This window comes from Lutjanus erythropterus, chromosome 15 (genome assembly GCF_056507025.1).
Source record: "Lutjanus erythropterus isolate fLutEry1 chromosome 15, fLutEry1.hap2, whole genome shotgun sequence".
Classification (NCBI taxonomy): Eukaryota; Metazoa; Chordata; class Actinopteri; order Lutjaniformes; family Lutjanidae; genus Lutjanus; species Lutjanus erythropterus.
The window spans coordinates 33,145,010-33,172,686 of NC_139331.1; the positions used below are offsets into that span (position 1 = coordinate 33,145,010).

The 27,677-nt window shown below is 39.0% G+C and overlaps 1 protein-coding gene across 1 annotated transcript; it reads left to right on the plus strand.

Moving 5' to 3' along the window:
- Positions 1-116: 116 nt before the first annotated feature.
- LOC146314725 (dihydropyrimidinase-related protein 5-like) lies at positions 117-27,403 on the plus strand. The gene is made up of 14 exons (XM_084737307.1): positions 117-131; positions 10,848-10,962; positions 12,510-12,659; positions 21,177-21,335; positions 22,646-22,825; positions 22,988-23,056; positions 23,735-23,779; positions 23,864-23,939; positions 24,061-24,217; positions 24,372-24,513; positions 25,081-25,223; positions 25,303-25,510; positions 26,203-26,383; positions 26,492-27,403. The coding sequence occupies exons 2-14, from the start codon at positions 10,864-10,866 to the stop codon at positions 26,575-26,577; spliced, it is 1,695 nt and encodes a 564-aa protein (XP_084593433.1). The 5' UTR covers positions 117-131; positions 10,848-10,863; the 3' UTR covers positions 26,578-27,403.
- The last annotated feature ends 274 nt before the right edge of the window (positions 27,404-27,677 follow it).

The following is a 27,677-nucleotide window of genomic DNA, read 5'->3' on the forward strand; positions in this document are numbered from 1 at the left end:
CTGCTGCCGGACTGTCGGCATTGAAGCATCTGCGGCTCGCGCTGTGCCAGCTGTCCTCGCGCACTCGGCTAGTGCTGGGCAACGGAGAGAAGCTCCTACTGAGGAGGGTCTGGGAATCTGGAAAAAAAAGGGTAAGAAGCCAAAAAAGATGTGGAAAAATTAGGACGACAGGGGTTTATTTTGATGTTCGACAAGAACTGAATGGATTTATCATCAATATTTGTATTTAGACCGTTAAAAATCGTTTTTATATCTCGTCTGACGTTAATAACCACAGCGTTCTGACGTTAATAACCGTTGATTTTCCATTTGGTTTAACGTTAGCGTAATATCAGAGGGTTTTCTGGATCTCATTTTGATTTTCAGTCGCCTAATGATGTAATTATCTGTTTGCAGGTGAATGTGAATTAATTAATGCGAGTCTTTTATTTGCTGAATGACATTTGAATGAAATTGTGTGAATTTCATATAAATCCGGAGAAAAATGGAAGATTGGTTGTGTGTTGCAAGCTAGCATCGTATGCCTTTCGGCGACGAATTTGTGTGTGTGTGTGTGTGTGTGTGTGTGTGTGTGTGTGTGTGTGTGTGTGTGTGTGTGGCGTGCCATCAGTGCAATAAGGCTGTGTGTGTGTGTGTGTGTGTGTGTGTGTGTGTGAAATGGTCGTTATGTAAGTCTGTTGTTCGTTTATAGGTTATTTCTGTTCTACCAAATATATTGAGTCACAGTGATGATGATGAGGAGGGTCTGGAGTCGTCATGCATACAAACGAGCCTGCTGGTGTGTGTGTGTGTGTGCACCGTGATCGTTTTGTGTGTGCTTGGGAACGTCATGTGAACTGAACAGGTGATTTGATCTTATTTTTCTGTTGGATTTTAACTGACGTATTATGGATCAGGGGGTGTTGAAGCCTTCATCATTTGGTTTAAGGATCCTCAAGGGTACTTTTAGGGGCTCAAGGGGTTTTCAGTGCAGCACAATGAATTGAATATATTAGACAGCATCCTAATTAGATGATGTAACCTGTTTGCCTACACATGGTATAATCCATTAGGGTTCCATCTATTCTGTTACTATAATTAATCCCTTTTTGATGAGTTGCTTTATCTTTTAGTCTGCAAAGGCTTGCGACAGGATGAAGCAGAAGAGAAAGCAAATCCTCACATTGAGAGGTTGTAATTAGAAAATATTTTTTTCATTTGATAAATGGGCAGCATGTTGATCCAATGTGCAAGAAGGCTTCTTGGTTCAGACCTCTTTGGCCACCATGTGTGGAGTTTGCATGTTGTCATCATGCCTGTATGGTGTTCTCCCATAGTCCAAAGACATGCAGGTTAGACTACAGTAACTGAGGCTCTAAATTGCCTGTAGGTGTGAAATATTGACTGTATATAAAGATGGATGATGTGTCTCCACTTCCTCCCCCTTAGGGGTGTGCCATATCATGTTGTTCAAGATATATAGTTATATTTTTTTCATGATAAAATCATATTGTGATGATAATATAATATTATAAATTCATATCACGATAAGGCCATATTAGGGTGGAGGAGTTAGTTTCAAAAGGGAAGAGACTTCAGTACTGTAGTAGTATCAGTAGTATTGATTAATCGGTTTGAGCATTTTTTTATTTTAAAAAAAAGTCGAGAATTTCTGATTCCAGCTTAAATGTAAAAATTTTATTGACTCCTCTGTCACAATAAACTGAAGAGCTTTGGGTTGTGGGTAACACAAGATGTTTGATGATGTCATTCTGGGATTTGGCAAACTGTGGTCGACATTTTTCATAATTTTCTGACATGTTATAGATCAAACAACAGTATTTTGTCATATAATCAAGAGTATTGCTATTGTAAAATATGATACTACTACAGCTCCAAAAATGAAGCCAAAATATCCCCGATATGAGTGCTATCATCTTGTGCTGGTGAAGTCATTTGTAGTGTGCACAGTTGTGACCAGAGTTAGGGAAAATGAGAGAAAACATCTTTGGGAAAAGCTTATTTGATGTGTGCTTTCATTTTTTAGTTTGGCCCATGTCCTATATGCTAACATGGAGGGCGCGGGATTTATGACCTACAGTATACTGCAGTGAGCCACCAGGGGGCAGTCGAGATCTTTTGGCCTCACTTTTGTGGAGATGTCATGTTGTCCATCTTCTGTCAATGATGTGAATAGCTAGGATATGAAACAAAAAAGAGTTTTAGATATTAAATGGATGGATATTTGGCAAATGGCTTGTGTCTATCGACTCTTGCCAATTCTATGTCTGTTGCACTGACCACTTTTTTCAAACCATATATGGTATAGACTTTTACATATTTCAATCAAGTAGAAAAAATGTCAAGGAGTAGATCTTACTGTCATATTTGAAGTAGCATCCTGAGGTCCGAAGGCCTGGTTATGCTTCAAACAAACTAGATTGTTCTACATGTGGTTTGAGCACGTCTGAAGTCAAAAGTGTTAAAATTTGGTTTAAATGTCCAACACTCAGAGGTGGGGTGAAAAGCCTGCTGTTATAGTCAAGGGCGAGACCCAATGAATCATGCACACTTTCAGACAGTCTTTCCTCAAAGGCACTGGTGGTGTTATACAAAAAGTGATGGACTGAAGTTGTTATGTGAAGGATTAACAAAGAGAGCTTTAGAGAGAATTTCAAACCCTGAAGGCTTTCCCACCTCAACGCACCTGGTTTGTCACTGTATGAGGTGTGTGTGATTGTCAGTTTGAGAGACTAAAGAGACTCTTAAAAAATGATTCAGAATGATTAATTGCATATCAATATAATTGGAGATTAATTCAATAGCTGATGACTAATGAATTATGACAACTAATCATTGCAGATTTGTGTAAATTAAACATTTTGGTACTAGAAAAATCAATTTTTTTTCCACTCGATGGAGTTGAGGGATGGTTTTATGACAATATTGGTCAGTCTCTCTGCTTGACAAACACATTTTACTGCATTAAAAATAATTTAAGTAAGATGACCTAACAGAAAAACTTTATCTCATTAGATAAAACAGATGTTGTTTACCTGGGGGATAAAAATTGCAGTTGAAAAAATGTAATTACAATATATGTTATTGCAATAAATCACCGTAACATCATATTGTGACTTAAGTATCAGGATAGTATTGTATCATGATATAAGTCTCAATGATTACTGACTTAAATATGATGATTATACCGATTCCCACCTCTACTATTTGGCCTGTTGATGGCACTGAAGGAAAGGTCAAAGGTCAGACACAAAAAAGAAGTTATTCCTTTGATAACTTCTTTAGTTGACTTGAAACAGGGGAGAGTAAGGGTTAAGATGAGACTAAGATGGAGTACTAAAAAGATAATAGACCTGAATTTCTTTCCCAAAAACATACAAAATCCAACATGATGAGAGTGTGTGTAGAGAGACTGAGGTGCCCCTAATCCTCTGAGTGATGGCCTACTTATTTATGTGACCGCTGTTGTTATTGTCTGTTTATCTATGTGTGACTCACTAATGGCTCATTCATCCATGAACCTCCAGTAGCTCCCACAACTCTTTAAACCGTATCCTCTGTGTGTGTGTGTGTGTGCTTAATGTTTATTTTTAATCGCCGATTGGTCGTAAAGTCGTTCAATGCACGTTTGTTCTGGATTTTTAAATAGCTCTTGTGTTCACACACACTGGCTCACACATATTCAAGGTAGTACACCCAAACATATGTACTGACTCTCACACGCACAGGGACTGTGCACCGTCCCTCCCTGTGGCGATTACTCTTCAGATCAAGCAGGAGTCAGCAGCTGTCCACTCCTTTCTTCTCACTTACAGCATGCATCAACACACATCTCCATACCACACATGAAGCCTGCACTTGTTCAGAAACAGACATGTGAGGATGTCAGCAGCTACTATGTCACATTTAACATGCAAGCGTTTTTTCTGAAAATAAAGTTGACTTTTCTTCATTACAATAAAATTTTGCTTCAGTTTTGTTTAGAATCACAATTAGAATACTAGGTTATGTTAATTTGATCTTTTTAGTTTACTTTTTTTGGTCACAGTAGGCGTTTTGTAGTCATAATGTTGGTGTTTCATCAATGATAGACAGTAACACTACAGAAATTGTTTGATTCTTAAATGAAAGAATCGAGAATGTCTTTTCTTGTACAGTATTGTTTATGATGCAGAAATGATTCTTACCTGAAAGACTAGCATGCAGGGTTTTATTAGGAAACTGTGAAATGGTTGTGTGTTTGGTATGACCATATTGTTATGAAGTCATGTATCTGTGTGTGACATTGTGACGATGTGACTTTGGGAGTCTGGACTAAATCTGCCTGCTGCTCCTCATTCATTATTAATTAACACCCCCATTTAAAAAAAGCTGTCTGCATGGGTGTGGCTCTGTGTGTGTAATTGTGAGCACAATGTGTGTGTGTGTGCTGTGTGCATGTGGGAGCTGATTTGTGTACACGCATATGTATGTTGCATTGCATGTGTGTGTTGAAGCAGCTGGTCACAGGGTGAGTGAGAATTGCTGCCTGGTGTGGCACCGTTTGTCTGAGTGTCTCTCTCTTTGGCTTTCTGTCTGTCATACCTGCCATGAGACAGCAGAAAGCGAACACACACACACGCACACACACACACACACACATACTGTGGACCTGCAGTGTAGAAGTCTAAAATAGACCTTGGCTTTTCAGCCTGGTGGTCTAAATTTGTAATTTTTGAATGCAGTTATGCCGTCTTTCCTCTGAATCGTACATCTCGCCTCAACTCGACTCGGCTGATTGTCATGGCAACTCTGGCTGAGGCTGCTGTGACATCATTTTCAATGTAATACAAACACACAGAAACAATTGATTATATCCTTTCATCAACAGCCAAATAGGTTGGTTTTGAGGGCTGCCATCAAAATCTGGTCGATTGAAAAAAAAATAGCAGGAGCAATTTGTGGTCAGTGTGCAGGGTGTCCATGTTGCGATATTCTCTGACCAACCAGTGGTCTGCATTGTTCTCACCCCTCTATTTAGTATTGGCTCAGCTCACTTGGAACCTTGACCAAGCTGATACAGAAAGATGGACCAGGTGCCAAGTACTATCTACAACTTCTGACGATGGAAAACCAAAAAAGAGTGAACAGATTTGAGTCATGCACAACATACGTGAAGCCACGCCAACAGTACAGACAAGAGATGAAATTATATTAAAACTTCATATGACTATTGTAGTGGCCAAAATTATTATCAGTTATATCTTGGTATTGTTAAAATTGGCTGAAAATAGGCCTGGGCAATATAGCTTAAAAGCCTATCACAATAGTGAAGTTTCATATCAGTCAGTATCAGTTATTAATTATTGATCATGTAGCTTGTGACTGACTACAAGTTGTGTACTGCAAGTAGTAGAAGTGGCTAAGGTGATAAAATGAAAAAAAAAAATCACAATGTTTTTGACCAAATGCCTTGATATTGTAACAATATTGTTGGAATGACTATTGGTGCTTTCACAAAATATTAACTCAATGAGATGTTTTGATAATTAGTGTCTGTTATGACTTACTGGGTAAAGGCAAATAATAGAGCAGCTAGAACAGTCTGGTAAGTTCAGAAAATTATATCACTTTATTGTAATGCAGCCTTTAAAAACAGGAAAAGACAATACTTTTGCCATAGCACGATATAACTATATCCAAAATCTATCACAGTATCTAGTCTCATATCATGATATGATATAATATTGATATATTGCCCACCCCTAGCTAAAAATGTTCAAAAAGTACTGATACACACACAGAAATAAGGTTTATATTGACAACCTCTGCAACAGTGTTTACATTGACACACAACAAACCTGCTCTCCTGCTGCATCTGGGAGACTGTTTGCTTAACTTTTACAGACACATTCAGAATTAACAAAGTAACTGTGACAAAGAGCGACATTCTACTAATGATGACACCTCACAGCGCATCATGTCGCCTTACATCACATCACAGCACCTCATAACACCTCACATTGCCTTATGTCCTATAGCCTTTCCTCAGTCACCTTGTGTCACATCAAGCCTCAAGTCGACTCGCATCACTTCAAGTTGGCCCACTTCTGTGTTAAAAAAGTCCTTTTTCCTAATGCAAAAAGCACCAGGTTAGGACAAACAGATCTTTTTTTGGTAGAAGAAAAATTAGACATTTAATGAAAAATTAGCAGAAGTACACTAATTAAGTGAAAGCACTTATTCGTGAGGCTGGACAATCAGTCCAACAGGTCAGATTGTCTGATGCTGAATCTGCCACTGATTAAGTTCTGATTTGAGACAACTGTGCTTGAAACTGTGCATCAAAACTAGAATCGATGGTCTGCCACATAGAATAGACATTCTGATTTTTGTATGTCTTTCCTTTGTGCAGCTGAAGGGCTCACTGTCTGCCTTTGTGAGTATTAAAGGTGTCACTGTGTCCAGAATGTCAATTATATAAGTTGACTTTAATTTCCTTGGACTTTACAGTCCTCACAGATGCACAAAGCTCCCAGTGTCCAGTGCAGAGCTCTGTTTAGTCAGCGTTCCCATTCCCCCACACACAGTCAGTCAGCTGTGTGGGTTTGGACAGAGCTGACTGGAAAATAGTGACAACAACAGCCTTTAAATATCAGTAATAGATTTTCATGTAGACATCTCTCTCTGTCTCTGTCTGTCAACCTCACTATATTTCAAAATTTCTCATTGTGCTGTGGTGAAATTTTTGATATTGGGGACCATCAAAATGACAACAAACACAGCATACCATTTGTCCAGTAAATGTAATCAGAATCATCCAAAGTATTTGCCATTTTGTTTTTGTCGTAAACAGGTTTGAGTCTGACTGTATTTATTGTGGCAGAGACACTGATTTGTGAATGGTGGCCAGACAGGCTGGTAATTCACTTTCTATACAAGTGACAGATGTCTAGCTGAATCAGTATCACCTACATCAAAAAGAAACATACATGGGTCATCTGTCAAAAATGTGCTTCAACTTCTAGTTAATATTCAGCAGCTTTTGAAACTAGAGTCAGAACATTTCACAACTATTGTGTTAAATATTTCCTAAAGTATTTCCTTCTCTGTAATCTAAAGAAATAAAGTACTTGACGCACTATTCTATGTAATAAACAAACACAGTTATAGGGCTGAACAAGTAATCACAGCCATTTAAACATAAAACTTGAAATGTAGTCTTTTATATAACCCACACATTAAAGAGTACGGGTAGGTGAAGGACTCAGCCGCAGTTATATCAGTGCATGAATGTTAGCCTATACATACCCTTCTTTTACTGTTTACAACAAAAAAAAATAGTTTAATTACACTGATTTGCCTGATGGGGGCACTACAGTTAAAGGCCAGAAGGTTTATTGAAAATTATCCAAACAAGGGCTGCAAATAGTTTTTAATATCCACCTCATTGTGTTGTTTTTGTAAACAAGAACTTGCAAATCAGTCTTGGTGTTTTAGTATGCCTCACCATACCATGACATACAACTGTGTGTGTGTGTGTGTGTGTGTGTGTGTGTGTGTGTGTGTGTGTCTTTGCAGGCTTTTCCACTGAAAGCACTCCAGTTCCCATCTCCTGGGAAACCAATCTTTTATTCTGGCTGCCAGGCCTTTAGGGCCTTTCCATACTGCGCCCCCACCCCCACACCCCCAATCACCATGTTTACCACCATCACTTTATTTTTCATCTCTACACAATCATCCCCTTCTACTCTTCTTCCATCAGTGGACTTTCTGTTTCTAGCCTTAATCCTCCGCCTCTCTCTTTTTAAGTTCTCTATCTCTTTTTCACTCCTTCTTTTCACATCAATTTTCTCTGAGCTCGACTGGAGTCTGACCTGGTGCCCAGTGATTTCTGTTCATTGCTGAAGCAATAGGCTTATAGTGTGCCTCAGAGCAAAGCCAGATAATACACATATTTTGTTATTCTCTTCTTTAGTCTCTTCTTATTATTCTCTTTGTCAGCACTGAGCTTACTATCACACTGTGGCACTAACCATTGATCTACCAGGCATGTGTGGACTATTTTGGTATCTACATGATCTTTGTATTACTTAAAAAGTAACTTGGCCGGCAGGAAAACTGAAACTTAAGTGGGAATTTCTTACTTACCTTCCACCTTTTGGACCCATTTTTGTCTCATGTGGTTAGGGTGCAAATATTAGGCTCTAGATTTTTTTCTTCTCTCCTCATTATTCTGTTCACTGTTCTCTTTCTTGTCCTGTCGCTCCCCTCCTCTCTCCTCTCCTGCCACTCTCTATTCTCCTCCATCTCTTTGAGTTGATTCTGTGTGACTGGGAGGCCTTTGTGTCCCACCATCAAACACATTGCATACAGCCATCCATGCAGAATACACACATATACACAGAGGGATGTTTGTATAAGAACCTCTCAGTTTGTTGATCCCATCAGCTGCATCTGAAAGTGTCACATATTGGACCAATAACTGGTAAAATGCATGTGTCCAAATACACATGTCGCATACAGTATACTTTGTAATACATAGATATTTATTAAAAAAAAACAAAAACACAACAGTAACATTTCTGTCATTAGACAATACTGCAGATTGTCTTAAAATCCCAAACCACAAGATTCAGCTTTATTACTGTAATTATAAAATGTTTTAACCTTTAGAAATGAAACATCAAGAGCCTACATTGAATAGGGGTCTATAAAACTTTCAAAACCACCTAAACTGAGTGCGACATGTACCGTAACACAACCTGAAATTACCATTGCCAGGAGTTATCATTATCTTTTGTAAAGGAGGGGGCAGGGACAAGAAATGCTCCCAAATACCACCAGGCACTTTTCATTTTGAAAAGTGCTCATTATGCAACATACAGTAGAAATGCCTGAAATTAGGTTAATTAGAGCCATGTTTCTTAACCAAAAGGCCAGAGGATCATTAAAATTCACCTTGTTTTATATATATGCAAGAAGCAGGGCTGCAGTTATTTTCATTATTGACTAGTCTGCAGATTATTTTCTGAATTAATCATTTGATATATAAAATTAGGGATGGACCAGTACCACTCATTTTGCAGATTAAGTACAAACAACAAAGTACATTTGGGTACTAGAAGATACCGATACCCATATGAATACAATGAGTTTAAAAACATGTTTTATTTTTATCAGATAAATTTAACAAATTGTTGTTGCTGTTTCCTGCTGCTAGTATCAGCAAGCTCCTTGAACTTTGCATCAGCTTGGTTTTTAGATGCTTTATCAAATTGTTTGTGTTGAAGGAGCTACTCTTAGTTTAGTTATATGAGCACGAGTACATGAGAACAGTATCAGATGGATACCTGATATAAAATGTTAGAAAATTGTGAAAATAAGAGCCCAAGATGGCATATTTAGATTCCATGCAGGACGGCCTCACACTAGAAAAGTTGGAACAAGAGAATGTTTAGAATATTTGCTTAAAAAATTACTTAAATGATTAATAAATTATTAAAATGTTATTAGTCAGATATGTTTTCTGTTGATTGAGTAGTTGTTTTCATTAGAGCATGTCCAGACTGTCCACTAAAATCAGAAGTTATATTTGATTCCTTGTTATCAATCTTTAGTAAAGGGAAATTTCTAAACAGCGTTAATACTAGTCTTTTAAACCCACCTGCCTTTCTCCAAAATGCTGGCAAGACAAGTGGGTTTTCTGGTTAGTAAGGAGGGTTCCATCAGTCCATGCAGTACTCTGAGAATCTGTCATATTCCCGCTGAAACTGTAATAGATTTGTAAATTATAGATTCTCTGCTTGTCCCTTAATATTTCATAGGCCGAGCTGACACACTAAAAGCTGGGAGGAAGTTTTCTGCCTCCCGAGACAAAAACACAGAATATATGTGTCAGGAACTGTAACTCAGCAGAAAATGCAAGATGACCAGGCTGGTGTAATTATAGATGATTGTCCTTTTATGTTTTGGCATTCAGAGGCAGCATTGGACCAGTCTGTTTTTTTTTACTGAGTGTAAACTGTAGAGGACATATCCATTCAACTTCTGCAACAATGGCTGTGAAACGCATTTATTGTCACAAGCCACATGAGACTTGATACTTGCCTTCCAAGGCTCCACAACACCACTCGGGATGCTATTAACTGTTTTGGATTTATTCTTGTTGGCAGTGGCCTTAGATTTGTTGTGGGAGGACTATGAAATTAATCTTTGGAAATGCCAAGTTCTGCTGCTGCCACAGACATCCAGGTTTTTAAAAACTAATGCTGTCCTTTACTGTACATGAGTTTTCTTTTTACATTGTTCTATTGAAGAAATTAATTACTGGATAGAATTTTTTTTCAAGTATGGTTCACCTCTGAAGCAACATTTGCACTGATACAAGCAAAATTCCACTTTAGGTCTACTTAGAAATGTCCTGGCCTACACATCATGTTTTTACAGACTAATAAAAACATCATTGTTTGGTATAGATCCTTGCAAAAATCACACCATAATGATGTTTTAAATGAAAGTGAGAATAATGATGTAAAAAATTAGTATTCCCTCTAATATTGCAAATCATATCACAATACAATATTAGTTAAAATAATTGCAATTAGATGTTTTTTAGAATCGTTCAACCCTAATTTGTGCCCAGAAATATTTGACATTTTTGTGGAAGGAGTGTTCAGAATTCAGAAAAAATGAATGCAACTCATACATGCAAAATGAGTGATGCAGCTGTATTTTTCTTGGTTGTTTAACGTGCATTCCTTTCCCACAAGAAGCTTCCTGTATGGGGCTCAAACTGTGTCTACATTCTGGTCTACACCTTTGTAATGTAATATTGATGTCAAATGCCTTTTTTGCTCAATTTTTAGGACTCTGGCTGCCAACATGGGGTCGATGCGTATCCTCATCAAGGGAGGGAAGGTGGTCAATGATGACTTCACCCAGGAAGCAGATGTCTATATTGAGAACGGCATCATTCAGCAGGTACAACACATTTACTCACACAGACTGTATAAATGCATTTTACTGAAGTCCATGCATGCTCACAAAATACCTTCTGTATCAAAAGTATGTTATATCCTTTATTTATCTTTATTTATCTGTCATGCACACACATGCACACACACTTTGACCCATGCACTCACTGTCCTGTATACCCCCAGCTGCTGGTGTGACTCATTTCACAGTAATACTGTATGAAGAGAATGAACCTCTCAGTGAACTCGGTGGCTCTACGTGATGATTGTGAAGGCTATAATTAGCTCTCGGAGTGTTGTCATGGAAATAAGCATCGGCTTATGTGAAGGGGATGCATTTGACTCAGAAACTTGGAAAGCTCGTCTGTACTCCTATTAAATCACTACACAGCCATGGTAGCTCATGAGCTTATACACTTTGTCAATGCTTATTTCCATCACAATGACAGTATTGCTGAGGATCATGTCAGTGGGTGCCATCCTGTTAACAAATGAGGTTTGGTTCCTTAAGTTTAAGACGGTTAGCACAGATAAACAAAAATCATGCTACTACAAAAGAGCCATTGAAGAATCTAAGAAAATGCACGTGTGGGATAAGGGTGGTGTGGTTGCTTGATACCAGACCAAGAGTTTACAGGCAGTTAGCAGTTCTGTGAGGCTGTAAAGGCTATGAGGCCTAAAGGTCTGGTGTATAAGATTTACTGGGATATGCTGAGGATCTAAGTATGTTTTCATTCCTGTATAATCACCTGAAAATAAAAATCTGTTTTTTGTTTCCTCAAATGAACTGTTTATATCTGCAGAGGACACAGGTCCACGTTCATGGTGGTTGCCATTTTGTACTGCCATGTTTCTACAGTAGCCCTAAACGGAAAACGGAACACTGGCTCTAGAGACAGCCTTTAGTGTTTTTTGCAAATTCCATGGCCACCGTATTTGCAGTCTGGAAGTGTTAAATGCCACTAAATCCTACACACTTGTCCTTAGAAGCTAAATACTAGTGTGACAATGCTGTCATGTTGATGTTAAGCAGACAACGTTTACCATGTTCACCATCTTGGTTTAGCATGTTAGCATGCTAACAGCTGAGGCTTATGGGAATGTCACTGTTTTTTCAGGTATTTGATTAGTCATAAATGTATGGGACAAATTAAATTAAATTAAATTAAATGATGATGATGGTGGCACTGATATGATGATGATAGTTACGGGATCACTGAAGTTATGAGGATTCATCCTGAGGAGGAGATTAATGTGTGCACCTGATTCTGTGGCTATTCATCCAGTAGTTGTTGAGATATTTAGTCTGGACCAAACCTCACTGTGGTATAATGTGCCATATAAAACCTCTATATTGACCAAAGAACCTTTGATTGACCCTCTTAAATATCTCCATTCAGTCTCTGTTTATAATTTAACGTACTTTATTAAAAGTACACTGACTCAAACACAGATGCCCTTAATAGTACTTTATAGTCATCATATATTCAGTGGTTCCGATGACATCATGGGGACAAAATCCATTTTAAGAAAAATTTGTGTTGTCCATGGCAGGTTGGAAAGGAGCTGATGATACCAGGCGGTGCAAAGGTGATTGATGCCTCTGGAAAGCTGGTGTTGCCGGGCGGTATTGACACCAGCGTGCATCTGCAGGAGACTTTCATGAACGCCAGCATTCAGGATGACTTCTACAGTGGGACCAAGGTAGGCACTCACACACACGCACACAAGACAGTGTTATGACTAGGCTTGTGAGCATGCCTGTGATTAAACACATTTAGAAACCAGTGACAGCTGTCACACACAGACATACTTTCTCTCCCTCTCACTCTCTGTCTTTTCTGCACTCAAACCTTCACCCTGTGTTCAGCGTCATACGCTCATCAAGACTAATGACCACATATGTTCTCACACTGGTCCTATTGGAAATAAATCCAAACAGCTGCCACAAGTTTCTGGTTGAAAGACAAGACTTCTCACACACGCTCACACACAGCTGTTCGGTCTTCATTCGTGCTGGGCTTATTAGTTCAATTCCTATTCTATGGATGCTCTGCATGTTTTCCACTGATCCCCAGAGACTTGGAGCTGAGAGGATGATTTAATAATTAGGAGACTTAAAAATTCAAAAGGGGAAGTGTAATTGTTGCCTGCAGCGGTATGTGTTGGAGGATGTTGTGGGCTGTTTTTGTTTTTGTTGCCTGACAGACTTTTATCACTGGGAGGGTTTAAGTCAGGGGTGTCAACTGTGTTTACAAGGGTGTGGCAGTTGTTATACATGAGGCAAGCTGGGAGCAAAGATCAAGCAAAATGACAGAAATCCATTGTGTAACCTTGTCTAAAACAGTCAATTAACAGCAATTGTGCATTTAGGACCAATGTTCCTTCCTCTGACTATGATTTGCTCAGTGAAGTAGGTCAAATAATTCATTACATTTACAAAATGATCATTGCACCACTGGGCTTCTACAAAATGAGGAGAGGATAAAGAGTGCCTGAAGAGAGCTTGGGTTTCAATTTTGTAAAGCTAAGAGAAAATGTTACAAGTGCCTGGCAAACATTTTCCTTCTGTCTTCTATCATCTTAAAATTTGTATCGGCAAATTAAGGTAATTATTTCTCATGTATTAAATGCAGCCCGTATTGGGTGTCACATTATACAAGATACATTTGTATAAAGTATAATCACAAACTTACCTTTTTTCTTACATAAATATAATGAGATAAAATTATGTAGTTGCTTGTTGTTATTGTTGTTGTATGTGTCAGACAGAGAAAAGTAAACCTGTAATGATGTTTAGGTTTCTACAGCAAAATGATTTTGCTCATAGCATATAAAATATTATGCTAACAAATTATGCCAGCAGCAATTCATTGCAACTGTTAAAATCTACTTCTTCGTCGTCTCATACTCTTTATGCAGCTTGTTGAGACACTGTTGTTAAGTTTATTTTTTTGTTTGGATGTTTGTACAAATGCGATTTTAGGCCCATAGCCATAATGTTGCAGCACAAAATAAAGAGTAATCAAAAAGTTTTGCAAAGGTATCCAATAGTCCCAATATTTTTTTGTCTCCCAGAATACTACAAGTAAGATGTTCAGGTGGAGCTTGTGCTGTATCATCAGCCTACTGTAAGTTATGTAACATGACAGTCTGCAGCTGGGTGAGTTAGTAACAGATGGTTAACTCAACATGTCTCTCGTTTGGGGTCTATCATTATCGGTATCAGCAGATATCCAAATTCAGGTATTGGATCGGAACTGGAAAAAGTGAATCAGTGCCTCTCTGTTTGTTTGTTTCATCCATCCATCCATCCAGCAACTGAATGTTTGGAGAAGCATTTCTCCGGCCCTTCTTCTTCAGGACACTGCCAGTGCATCTGGAAGATTTCGTGGTAGCCTAAATGATATAAACTGCAGGGACTTTGCAGTATCTCAGTGAAAGGAGGTCGGAGTCTAATGGAATGCCAGCTGAAGTGGGGTGAGAGGAATTCAGGGTTTTAATCGTCCGGATGCCAGCTTTACTCCAGCAACCCCCCAGTCACCAACCCCTACCCACTGACCTTGCTGCCATGGCAACTAACCCCCACTCTTAGTGTGGAAATCAGAGGGAGCAAATGTGTGTGTGTGTGTGTGTGTGTGTGTGTGTGTGTGTGTGTGTGTGTGTGTGTGTGTGTGTGTGTGTGTGTGTGCGCACGCATGACCATAGTAGTATTGTGTGGTCTCTATGGTGACTGCGTTACTGCGGCAACATCTCATGTGCAATTGTGATGAACCCCAAAACTATTTCCCTCTGCATCCTCTTCCCTCCCTCCTATCGTTTTGTAACAGTCTGCTCTTCTCACGCTATCCTTCCTTCCTCCTCTCTTCCCTCCACTCTGTTTCCTCTGCTTCACCCCCTGCTGTTTCACCCACTACTCCCCTCCAGTATAGACTCACCCTGACTTGCACAAGAAGGGCGATTTATATAACAGAGTTGACTGGTTGACTGAAATTTGAAAGAAAGGACATGCAGTGTAGATACAGACCCATTTATACACTTCTGGTACCAGTTTTGTGTCCAGATATTGAGTTGTACAGTATGTACACACGACAGTAACAAATCTCAGATCACACCAGATATGCATATTAGTGATGACAACAATTATTCAATGATTAATTAATCAGTCATTAAGAATTTGACAGATCAAGTAATTTTAATCAATCTACTATCAAATAAAGATCTGAACTATAACAGAGATTAATTTTATGAGCCCATTCTGCATGTTATCTGATACTTGAGTATATACTGTTTATTTAATATGTAGACCTTTACATCTTTATATGTTCAATTGAATATGTAATGCTGTCAGAGGATATTCACTATATTGCTGTGGAAAAAAGCTTTGATTGAGGGGCAAAAAACACATTTGATATAAGCAAAACGTCTAATTAATTATTCATGTTATCAATGATCGATTAAGGAAAGTTTTAACAATTTGCGACCAACAAGGATTTTCCAGAGTAAAACTGATATTTTATCCGATACAAGGGTATAATAAAGTAGACTATCCGCTGCACGCTGAAAGACAGTCATGAAAATGCTTACCTTGCTTTTTATAAGATGTATGAACTCAGTGAACCTGAACCTGGTTTTCAGCTTTGCTGCAAGACAGCTGATAAGAAAACAAACATCTTCACAAGGCAACTAAGTTTATGCACCTATATACAGATGTTTTTTTCCAAGATTTTCTCATGACATTTATATTTTGTTTTAACTGTTTTACAGTCAGAAACCTGGTTGAACATCATTTAATTCCAATCTGCAACCCAAAATCCCCTTTAACACTGCAACATTTTATACTTGTATTATTATTGTGACTATAAACAAAATACAGTATACTGTTTGTTTAATCCCCTCTCACTGTGATTCACAGTCAGTCTTCTGTAGTACTGATCAATTTAGTGTTGGGTGATATGACGGTGTAAACTGTGACACAGTCTACCATGGTGCCCCGGTAGCAGAGTCCTCAGCATGGCTGTGGTTTCTGTACCAGTCTGTGGCACTTTGCTGTGTGCCTTGTGTGACTTCCACCTCTCTCTCCCCTGTTTTTTCCTGTCTATCTACAAGCTGTCCTGTCAAATAAAAGCTAAAAGCCCCAAAAAATAATCTTTAAAAAAATAATAATTGTGTCCACCGGTTAGAGATTTGGCAAAACCATTTTCACAGCAGGAGCTGTTCTCACGTGTTCGCGTGATCTCGAGAATCCAGCTGCCTCACAAGGTAATGGGATTTCAGCAGCAGGACTGCTTACCACGTTCCCACATCATGTGAAAGTGACAGTTAATAACAGAGTGCACCTCTAAGCTGGTTTGCCACAGAGCAAGGGCATCTCAACCAGGCTTGTATTTATTTGCACCTATTAAAACATACACTTGAAATTGTTGTTCTCTTTTAAATTTTGAAAGAATATTAGTTTTACTGTTTTGAGACTTTTGGGTATTTTTTACTGAAGTGTTGTCTCAGATGAGGCAGTTGGTTTTTTTTGTATGAAAGTTCCAAATAAAATATGAAAATAATCAAATGTGATGAAGCCCAACCCTATGATCAATCATATGCATCATATTAGAAATTCAGGTTGACTGCTGTGGATCAGATCAGATTTTTTTTTCTAAATCATTAGCAGGGCAGCTCAGTATCTCTCTCAGCAGGCACTGCAGAGATCTTTTTCATGTCTCTGCAGGCAGGAGAGGCAGAAGGAGGTGAGGAGGAGGAGGAGGGGATGAAAGACGGTGAGGCGTTGAGCTGTAATGTGAAGTATGAGAGGTGCTGATAGAGACTGATCAGAGAGTTTCAGTAATAATCTCTCTGACACTGATAGCCTCTCAGTCCAACATGCAGGGACCCTCTCATCCCCTCAGATCAGTCATGTCTCACTCACACTATCCCCCACTCTCCCCTTCATTCATACATACAGTACATGTAGCTTTTCTTGTACTCACTTAATAATTTCTGTGTGGTTATTGGTTATAAAAAAATTCTATGCATACTGCAAACTTAGTTGGCAACTAATGATTATTTCCCATCACAATTAATTCAATTAATTATTTGCCCATAAAATATAAAAAAAATATTGTGTCTTTATTAATGTTAGATCAGTTCATTAATCTGCCAGTTATTTTCTCAATTTTTGGTCAATAAAATGTAAGGAAATGGTCCTTTCAATCACAATTTCCTAAAGCTCAGGATGTTAAGATGACTCGTTGTCATAGCCAACAGTCCCAAACACAAAGATATTTAATTTAATTTAACAGAAGTAATAATCACATTTAAGAAGTTGGAACCAGTGAATTTTTTGCTCCTTTGCTTAAACTGTTATTTCGATTATCAACATAGATATCATTGGCATGATTTCAGCTCTATTTCAAATTGGTCGTTCTTTTCAGACTAACATTTTAAAATTTTAAATGGAGTGAGAAATTACAATTAGTTATAAGGTTGTGAGTGAATAGTTTTCTGTCATTATCACACTGTTTTGTTTTGTTGTATAAACAGTCATTTGTATGTGTGCGCTTCACATTCTGCTGCCAACACCAACACACACCGACAGATGCATGTTTCCACTCACCCCCGCTCTGTCTGTCTGTTTTATTTTCTTGTCAGGGGATTATCTTCACAGTAGGGGTTGGGGGTCTTTAATAGAGTGGAGGATTCATGTTAAAACATTGTTTGGGGTTTATGTGTCACCATCCACTTTAGCCGTGCTGTCAAGGATCAGTGATACGTTTAAGGAACCAAAGGGGGGAGTACAGTGTGTTGGATTTACTGCAGCTTGACAGCTGTTAAATTAAAACCAACATAGATGATATGATGGTGTAGTGTATTACAACAGGATAAGCACACAGCTACACCATATGTATAGAAATATTTTCACACATTTTTTGTTTGTCTAACACAATGACACCTAAGTGTGTTGTGTTACAATAATAAATCTGTTTCTGTTTTGATAAATGCACAATAATACCACATGCTTACTTAATAATTGCTGCAGCTGCAAAAAACGTGAAAACCATTTAAGAGTGATAACATGGCTGTTTACATTCATCACAACACACAGTGATGATGTTTGTATTTACATAATGTTTTTATTAAATAGTATGTGAAGTAAAATCCTAGTATTTTACAATAATTTGACCAGGTCTAGCATTTTTGGACATTTTTAAATCTTGAGTAGAATGGGCGGGTGTGGACAAAACTTGTCAAACCCTTCTCAAAACTGAGAAACCCAGTGTAATGATGGATTGGATGAAAAGGTTAATGAAGGAACAAAAACTGAAGTTTTGCCAAGTGAAATGTCTAAAAACTGTCTGGTTTGTCTGATTTCTACACTGTGTTGGATGAGAGGTTTCATCAGCAGCACCAGTTACAAACAGTTTCATCAGAGCTGTGCAGACTGATTATGTATTACAAACTATAACTGCCTGTCACTGATGATTTGGTACTTCTTTAATCTCTTTAGCAGGTTTGTAATTTAGAACGGTCTAAAATTAGATGTTTATTTAGTGACTGTAGTTACAGAGGCTCCCTAAAAAGAGGAAAGAGGGCAGGATAAAAGATATTTCATCCTTCAGACATTTTCTTTATTCCTGCTTGGCAGAGAAGAAGCTTCTACTAACTTCTGCAAACCTGAAAAATGCACAATTATAATGTTCAATATAGTAAAGTTGCCACAATACCAGAATTTTAAACTTCACAGTAAAAAGAAGTCCTATGCACACAAAATAGGATATTTTTTAAATAAACCTGCACGACATGCTGGTACAGTAAAAGTCAATGAATATTGTATTTCAAGCGTGACAATAAAGACTGGACCAAACTGGGGTCTTGAATGAGGACTTGTATGATTTTTCTTTTTAGCTTCTGTACTTTTGATTCTATCAAATGTTAGTATTCTATGGTTAAACATGTGGCATCAAACAAGTGTCAAAGTTTAAATCAATATGTTTGACAAAATTACAATATACCATGCATATCCCTTTATTTAGTTTCTCTTGCTGCTTGCACAACCCCTCTTTTTTTTGAGAAGTGCACTGGCAGTAAATTTTAATTAAGGCCATGCAGACAGACAGTAAATCCCACAATCCCCAGCTGCGTCCATGTTCACACACATACACATGCAGTCACACACATACTGACAGTGATCAATGACACTACACTCTTCATGCGCACACATATGCAGGGACCGTAGATGCTGATGCTGCAGACGGGTTACTATGGTAATGGGAAACCTGATAGCTTGTTGGCTGGTGAAGCTGTCATTTAAAAGCAGATGACCCGCCCCTGTCTGCGACACGTCTGGAGTCTGGAGAAACGACTCCACGCTGACACGAGGCGGTAGAAATGATAGAGAATGACTGCTGTTTTGGTTGCAAGCACCTGTTTGGGTTTTTAGTTCGACTCAGCTGAACTGAAAATAACTGAAGACAGTCTGTGTGGTGCAGGGAGAAAGACGGCATGTTGCATGTTTTTATCTATTTCTGTTCATTTCCTCTGTCATAAATTATTTTTGCCTGTTTTTTTTTCCATCATGCCTCAGTGCAATATCGCTGTTAGAGGATAGATAAAGGATATTGAACGGGTGACTGTCAGTGCAGTTTTGGATGGAAAGAGGAGGAGGCGGCGTAGGAGGAGGGTTGGGACATGCGACAGGCATGGCTGAGCAGTATCTGTTGTCATGGCTACACAAAAGTGCATTTACTATTCAGTCGACTGAGACGAAGTCACTGCAGACCAATCCCTTCACTTCATCAGTTTTCCAGCCTGTCCTCACCTTCTTCCATCCTTCCTCCCTCTCTTTTCTTTTTTGTCTTCTCTTCCCTAACTTTCTCCTCTTTCTTCCTCTTTTTAATCACTCCTTTCACATCCTCTTCGTATCATTTTCATGTTTCATGTCTTGGAGCTGTTATGAAAATCAGGCTTCAGATTCAAAACAATTGCTGTTGGTACAGAGTGTTTGAAGAATTTGTGTTTTTATAAAGGCTCTTCTTAAGTACCCATCCTAATATTTTCATAGAATTAGCCTAGTCTCTAATTTTGTAAGAGTTTTGTTAATGGAATGCAGTGAAATGGAGAATAAGAGAGTTATCAGTCTATTGATATTACCATTATACTAAGAAAACAAACCATCATTATCAATTATTTTGATTTTAGGAATCTCATATTTTATTGTGCAAAACTAAGCATAATACAATACAAAGTTCTACATCACACTCATTTTTCCAAAGCAAGACAAGCTAAAATACTGTACATCTGTCAGATGCAAGTTGTGACAGGTGTTATAATATCCCTGCCAACTTAAACCATATGTTTTGGTCATGTCCTGATCTGGCAGCTTTTTGGTCTGTGATCTTTAAAACACTATCAGAGGCACTTAATATTGATTACAACCCAATGCAGCTGCAGCAGCATTATTTGGTATCACATACAGAAGACACTGACATAATATTAATATACTCAACATCAACAAATCAACAATCACTCACACTGGTCCAGGGACAAATTCCCCTCCATCTGGGATGTAATTTTGACATATTTAAGTAAACTTAAAACCATGCTTGCTACCCCTTAGAAGTCTTCTCAAATGTAGGGTATTTATTTAGTTTTTCTTAATTTGTATGTACAACAAGGGCCCGGACAAAGCATAGTTTGTTTGCTATTTTTAAAATGATATTTATCAGAATATAAGCAGTTAGTTAGGATTTAGTTCTGTGCTTTGTCAAACATTTGGCCTGTCCTACATGGGATGACAAGACACTTCTTTAGATGCTCTGGTAACACAATATAATATACAAAACAAGCATTTCAAAGGAATTGTATAGAACAGAATAGCAGTAGAAAGATAAGAAATGAAAACAAGCTTTCAGTTTATCCTCATCTCTGTGGTTTTCTAGCTAGTAACTTGTAACTAAGTAACTTAAATGTTTTGTATGTGAATAGTCAAGTGAGTCTTTGTGTCAGTTTATGTACAGCCACTAACAAGTAGAACTTATTATGATGAGCAAACAGTTTATAAAGAAAGACTATTGCTTATTGTCACTAGGACAAACAGTGTCTATATTCTGTACAGTAGAATCATTGTTCTCGTCAATCAGTCTCTTTTTTCTCTTTCTCTGCCTCTCATTTTCCTTCTCCCTCCTTTCTTCCTCCCTGTCTCACCTCTCCTCACCCCCTCACCTCACCCAGGCGGCTCTGATGGGTGGTACCACCATGGTGATGTCTCTGGTCTTGCCTGAACAACACTGCTCCCTGCTGGACGCCTACGAGAAGTGCCGGGTTGTTGGCGACGCCAAGGCGTGCTGCGACTATGCTCTGCATGTTGGGGTGACCTGGTGGGGACCAAAGGTAAGAGCCAAACAGCACCAGTGAAAAGCATGGACACACTTCCACTTATATTTTATAACAAATGTCAATCTTGGCTGTTTTGCTCCACAAGCTTTTATCCTGGCTGAATGAATAATAAAGCAGTCACCCCATTTTCATTTATGGGTTAAATGTGAAATGACCTAGATTAAACCATACATGAACTAGGTTAACACACATGCTCACTGGGCACATTAGGCAGATTCTCTGAGTCAACATGCCTCATTCAGCCTTTGGCTTTGATGTCTGTGTAGTATCGTCTGCTGACTTTGTACATGTGCCCCATCTCATTTCATACAGTAACACTGTATAAACTCTCGCTGTTAATAACATCCTTGTAATACCATGATATAATGTCAATTAGAGCTGCAAAGGATGATTGTCATTATCGATTGTCGAATCAACACCTGTGTTTACCCTACTGTTTCATGACAAAATGGCTGTTGTGAAAAAGGCCTGTTGATCAGTCATTTGGTTCATTAAACATCATCATTAAACATGTCTTCAAATGTCTGATTTGTCCAACCAACAATCCAAAACCCAAAAATTTTTAGTTTAGAATGATTCCATGATCATTTAATTGTTTCAGCTAATGGAACTATGTTGCTTGTAATTGCCTTTTATAATACCCTGCTAGTGTTTATAATAGCTGATACATAAAGAGACTATTAACTTGTCTGTCAACACTTAATATTAATTTATGTCTTTAGTTTTTGTGACTGCAGCTAGAGTTACAAGAAATTAGAATAAGCCAACACTTTAAATTTCCTCCTGAAGCTTGCTAATTAGTTAGCTTTGATGTAAACCAGGAGGGATATATGTTTAATGTGTGCTGCATCAAGTCAGTTTAAAGCTATAATGGCATTTTAAATGAATGATGGTGCTACATATCAAGTGCTTCTTTCATATGGATGAAGTCTCTCTTCATTTGAATTTTGATGACCCCTTTCACTGCAGTATAGTTATAATATTTTCCTGTTAAACACCATATTGTTTCTGTTGACTACATTTTGATTGAATTAAATGTGCGGTGAATGTCTCTGTGGAACTGAGATACTTGCCAATGTGAATGCAGTGTGATCTCATTCTGGCTGCTCTCCAAGCTCATTTCATGCCCCACATAACACACACACACACACACACACACACACACACACACACACACAGACACATGCACGCACACACTAACACACAGTTTCTCTTTCTGTCTGTGCCCACATTCACACCGGCTTATCCTCTTCGCTGTCTGCCTTTGTCAGATCCTTGACCTTTGACCTTCATCCTGTGCTCAGGTGCGTAACGAGATGGAGACCCTGGTGAGGGAGCATGGCGTGAACTCATTCCAGATGTTCATGGCCTACAAAGATATGATGATGCTGAGGGACTCTGAGCTCTACCAGGTGCTGCAGACCTGTAAGGACATCGGGGCCATCGCACGTGTCCACGCTGAGAACGGAGAGCTGGTGGCAGAGGTGCACATCCCACAAACACTCAAATAACCACACAAATATTGACTCCCTTCATATATTCCTCTTAGAAACAGATCTCCAGCACAATGAAAATTGAGATACTTACTATTATATTAACTTACATTAGCTATTTTAGCCACTAAAGTGTGTGTTGTGTGTTGTTAGAGTGCCAAAGAAGCTTTGGATTTGGGCATCAGTGGACCAGAGGGTATTGAGATCAGTCGACCAGAGGAGGTAAAATGCTTTTAACATCACTGCTTATCACTCAATTATTTTTCATTACCTGGGAACCCTGCTAAAGTTACATGAACCAAAATAATTTGGAATTTTTATATATTTAGTTTACCTTTTTGTACCCTTAAAAGGTATTAAAACTTCCTCCACTCCACCCCTCCCCACCATAGACCCATTTTGTCATTTTGAGTTTGGGGTTGGGGCGGCGGATCTTTGGAGAGTCATAAATCTGGAATAAACTGTTTATTTTCTTTTGGCGCCTATTCAAATTTTGAAACGTTGTAATTGAAGTCTATGATGGTTATTACCATGCTCAATTATGTCTCATAAGTTGTTGTAGCGGTTTTTGGGTTGACACAATTTATTACAAAGATTTGGTGTAAAATTGAATAATTGTTGACTGCTTGAGAATTAATTAAAATGGTCAATCCCTCCAAAATACCACATGAAGACACCGAGACCCTCAGGAACATCGCAGAAAACATCATGCTGTGATTTTTCATTACAAACAGTTTCAGTGATTGGATTGTGAGAAGTTCTGTTCTTGAAAAGATGATAAACAAGCTGACCATAATCATACATAGTTTCTTAGGATAGAAGTTCATAATAAAGTGCTATATATGTTTGTCTATCGAGTACATTCTCATTTTGGTATTCTGTCTGTCTTATTGTCTACAGCTGGAGTCTGAGGCTACCCACAGAGCTGTCACCATCGCCAACAGGGTAAACAGATACAAAAGCAGATTTTAATATCCTTTCTGTGTGCAGGAGTCTGTATGTTATCAATAAATGAACTTGTGATTACAGGCTCGTTGCCCGATCTACCTGGTGAATGTGTCCAGTATGTCTGCTGGAGATATGATTGCTGCCGCTAAGATGCAAGGTGAGTCACAACAAAACAACACTAGCATTAAGATTTTATCAGTGGTGATGATATGAACTAGATGATCTTCTTCTAACAAGCCACTTTCCTCTTTTGTTTTCTTTCTCTTGTGTTTCTGCAGGTAAGGTGGTTCATGCAGAGACCACAGTAGCTCATGCAGTGCTGAATGGGATGCAGTATTACCACCAGGACTGGGCTCATGCCGCCGCTCACGTCATTGTCCCTCCTCTCCGTCTCGACCCTAACACGCCCGGCTACCTCATGGGCCTGCTGGGCAAGTATGTGATCAATACAGTCATGAATGTACTGTCCTTGTAAAACCCTAAAATAAAATACAGTACTGGCATATTTTTTTTTATCATACAGGAGGTCAATAATTAGTGATTATTTAGATTTGTATTGTCAGTGAAACTGCATATGTCTTGTTTCCAGCGACACTCTGAGTGTCGTGGCATCAGAGCACCGTCCATTCAGCATCAAGCAGAGAGCTTTGGGCAAGGATGACTTCACAAAGATCCCTCATGGAGTGGCTGGAGTCCAGGACAGGATGAGTGTCATTTGGGAGAGGGGAGTGGTATGTACACACACATACAGTTCACACACACACACGCACACACACACACACACACACACACACACACACACACACACACACACACACACACACGCACACACACATACAGTTCACACAAACCTGCAAGCAAGTTTATGTTTATCATTTAGTGACATATTTTAGTCACCATGTCCATTGCCTTAGGTATTGTTGCAGAGCAGCAGGTTTTACTGCAACTACTTTCACAATATGATAGTATAACGTGGTGACAAATAATCATATTAAAACAGCTTTGGAAACTAGATTTTAGTAATACACATGAGAACTCTGGACAACTATGGAAGTCTTCAACTTAGAATTTCTTGACACATCAATTTTTAAGTGATGCTGCCAGTGTATCCACATCCTTTCAGTGTCAATTTGTGTTTGTAGTAGTACTGGCTTATATTAACTCTTGATGGTAACCAAACAGAGTAAAGTCTAAACATGACCACAGTCTAAAACAAGCTGCCAAATTGTAATGTAACAACATTCAGATGTTACAGTTGTATTTTTCCATACATCTTTTTAACGCATTATTGCCTGCAGGTTACAGGAAAAATGGATGAGAATCGTTTTGTGGCAGTGACGAGCTCCAACGCTGCAAAGATCTACAACCTGTACCCACGCAAGGGTCGTATCATCCCCGGGGCCGATGCTGACGTGGTGGTCTGGGACCCAGACGCAACAAGGTAACACACGCTCATAATTATTGCTTGATTTAGTGGAGAACAAACACACTGGCATTAAATGGTTCGTCTGTCTGTGCAGGACGATCTCTGTGACCACTCAGGTGCAGGGCGGAGACTTCAACCTGTACGAGGGGGTACGCTGCCACGGTGTTCCCCTGGTCACCATCAGCCGAGGACGTTTGGTGTGCGAGAACGGCGTGTTCATGTGTGCCGAGGGCTCTGGAAAGTTCTACCCACAGCGCACCTTCCCTGACTACCTCTACAAGAAGATGGTGCAGAGAGAAAAGGTGTGTTCACTTTTGTTTGTGTTTCTGCCATCTGATAAAAACTGAATCAAATTATGTTACTAAAAGTTTCTCAGAAAGTTAGGTAGCTCCGTGAGTACACCAGGGCTCACGCTGTGCTATGCTGTGTCAGCCGACAGCGAACCTACTGCAAACACACCCATCATACTGTGTCTAACTGCACTGATTTGACAGTCCATATAAAGGATTTAATGCTCTTGCTCTCTCTGCACGCTGACACTGTTTTTCTGCTGCTGCTGTCTGCAAAAACTTCCTCCATCCTGTCCTGCTGGGTTTGGTTCTGCTCTGTTTTACACTGAACGGTTTATACTGCTCACTTATGGGAATTATTTTTTAATGCTTTATGCATTTCATAAGCTAAATATATTTGTAAGCACATTTTGAAGTATCACATTAGAAAACGTTGATGCAAATGGAAGAATTTCAAAAAACTCTCAATTTTGCAAAAAGGTTTTTATCCCAGAATAACAAATTTGCTTTTTATACTTAATCAGAGATACAAGCAGGGTAGTAAAATAGCTTTTTAAAATGTGAACATTTACCAGCCATTGACAGATAAATGTTTAAATCATCAGTCACTCAGTAGTAAATTGTTTTGTGTCTGAAGACTTGCATGACTCAACATTCCAGGCTTGTTTTCTGTTTTTATTCTTTACTTTTCACCTCTGTTTCAGACTCAGGCTTATAAAGGAGTTGCCAGGGATCCCTACTCTGGCGACGTGGCCAAGGTGGCGAACACTCTGAAGAAGGAGCTCGGTTTAGGCCCCATAGATGGAGAGACGCCCAGCAAAGGGGGTGGCACTCGAGTGCACCAGGGAGTGCGAGACCTCCATGAGTCCTCCTTTAGCCTCTCAGGTAGGCTGGAATAAAACTAATAATATTCTGGTTGTTTAATAAAAGGTCTGTAGCTTCGATGATTTTTTTGTGCTCACGCTTAAGGAAGAATTAATGTTTTTCTCACAGGGTCTCAAGTTGACGACCACATCCCGAAGAGGTCCTCAGCTCGGATCCTGGCCCCTCCCGGCGGTCGCTCCAGTGGTATCTGGTAATCGCCGGTGCTGGAGCTTCACCCGTCCAAACCCACCTTGTTTTGTATTATTCTCAGCAACCAGGAAAACTGCACTGATTTTCAATCACAGGATTAATGTTAAGAAGGGAAAATAAATTGAAGCACGTGTCTGTGATTGGTGAAATCTGACGATCAGTGATCTGCCAAAGTGACTTTTACTAATCTAATTTGTGTCTTAATTGGAGTGACTGACCTGATTAATTACATGAGAGTGAAGGGCTACCTATGAATTTGAAATGTTTTCCCAAATTCAAGCTGATCATACTAACATTGACAAAGTCTGCTCATTATCACCCTGTTGCTCGTATCCCGTGAAAAAAAGCTGTGAAAGATCAAAACCAGTACAGTTTTTAATGGTTTCCACTGAAGTGATGTCGACTGAATTATTTAAAAATAGTAGAACTGGATTCAGTGAAATATCTATTATACCCCTGTCACACACATACACACACACAAACATACAGTACACTGTAGACACCATAGCTTTAGACTCATACGAAGATGTGTGGATTCTGTTTGTGATTAAACACCCACTGTGCTCGGCCTCCTGCCGGGTTCCTCCAACAGTGTTTTTATTTCCGATGGATGAACTGTGCTGTGTGGTGGTGAAATCCAACTGCTTCGAACACAGTGTGATCTTAGCTACACTCTCTAAATAGAGTCAGACTCGACCTTATCCATCCTTATATTTTCACTGCCTCCGACTGAAACAACACTCACATATCCCAGAAACATCCCTGCCTCACCTGCAACGTAGCAGGGTCTATAGACCGAGTTACAGACGTATGAACTGACCTGAGATTACAGCTAAATGTGGTCATTTCTGTCATGAAAATATGGTATCTGTAGACCCTGCAAAATGCTAGAATACTGAAAGGATGAAAAGAACATGATTTAAGGATCATAGAGGGGATAACAAGAAGGGAAGGCGTTGTGTGACTTTGCTACTGATAATACAGAACATAAGAGTAACGTTTGATGTAGTTTACATCAAGAAAGTTGAATGCAGTGCCTTCTCAGTCACCAGAGAGATCACTGAGTGAAAACAGCTGGAGCTGTTGGACTGCTGAAAACAGTAGG

What these genes read in the sequence shown, in the direction of transcription:
- LOC146314725 (XM_084737307.1), top strand. Translation starts at nt 10,864, where the DNA reads ATGGGGTCGATGCGTATCCTCATCAAGGGAGGGAAGGTGGTCAATGAT. An exon ending in TCATTTGGGAGAGGGGAGTG is followed by an intron (nt 24,514 to 25,080) that starts GTATGTACACAC and finishes TATTGCCTGCAG; the next exon opens with GTTACAGGAAAAATGGATGA. An exon ending in AGATGGTGCAGAGAGAAAAG is followed by an intron (nt 25,511 to 26,202) that starts GTGTGTTCACTT and finishes CCTCTGTTTCAG; the next exon opens with ACTCAGGCTTATAAAGGAGT.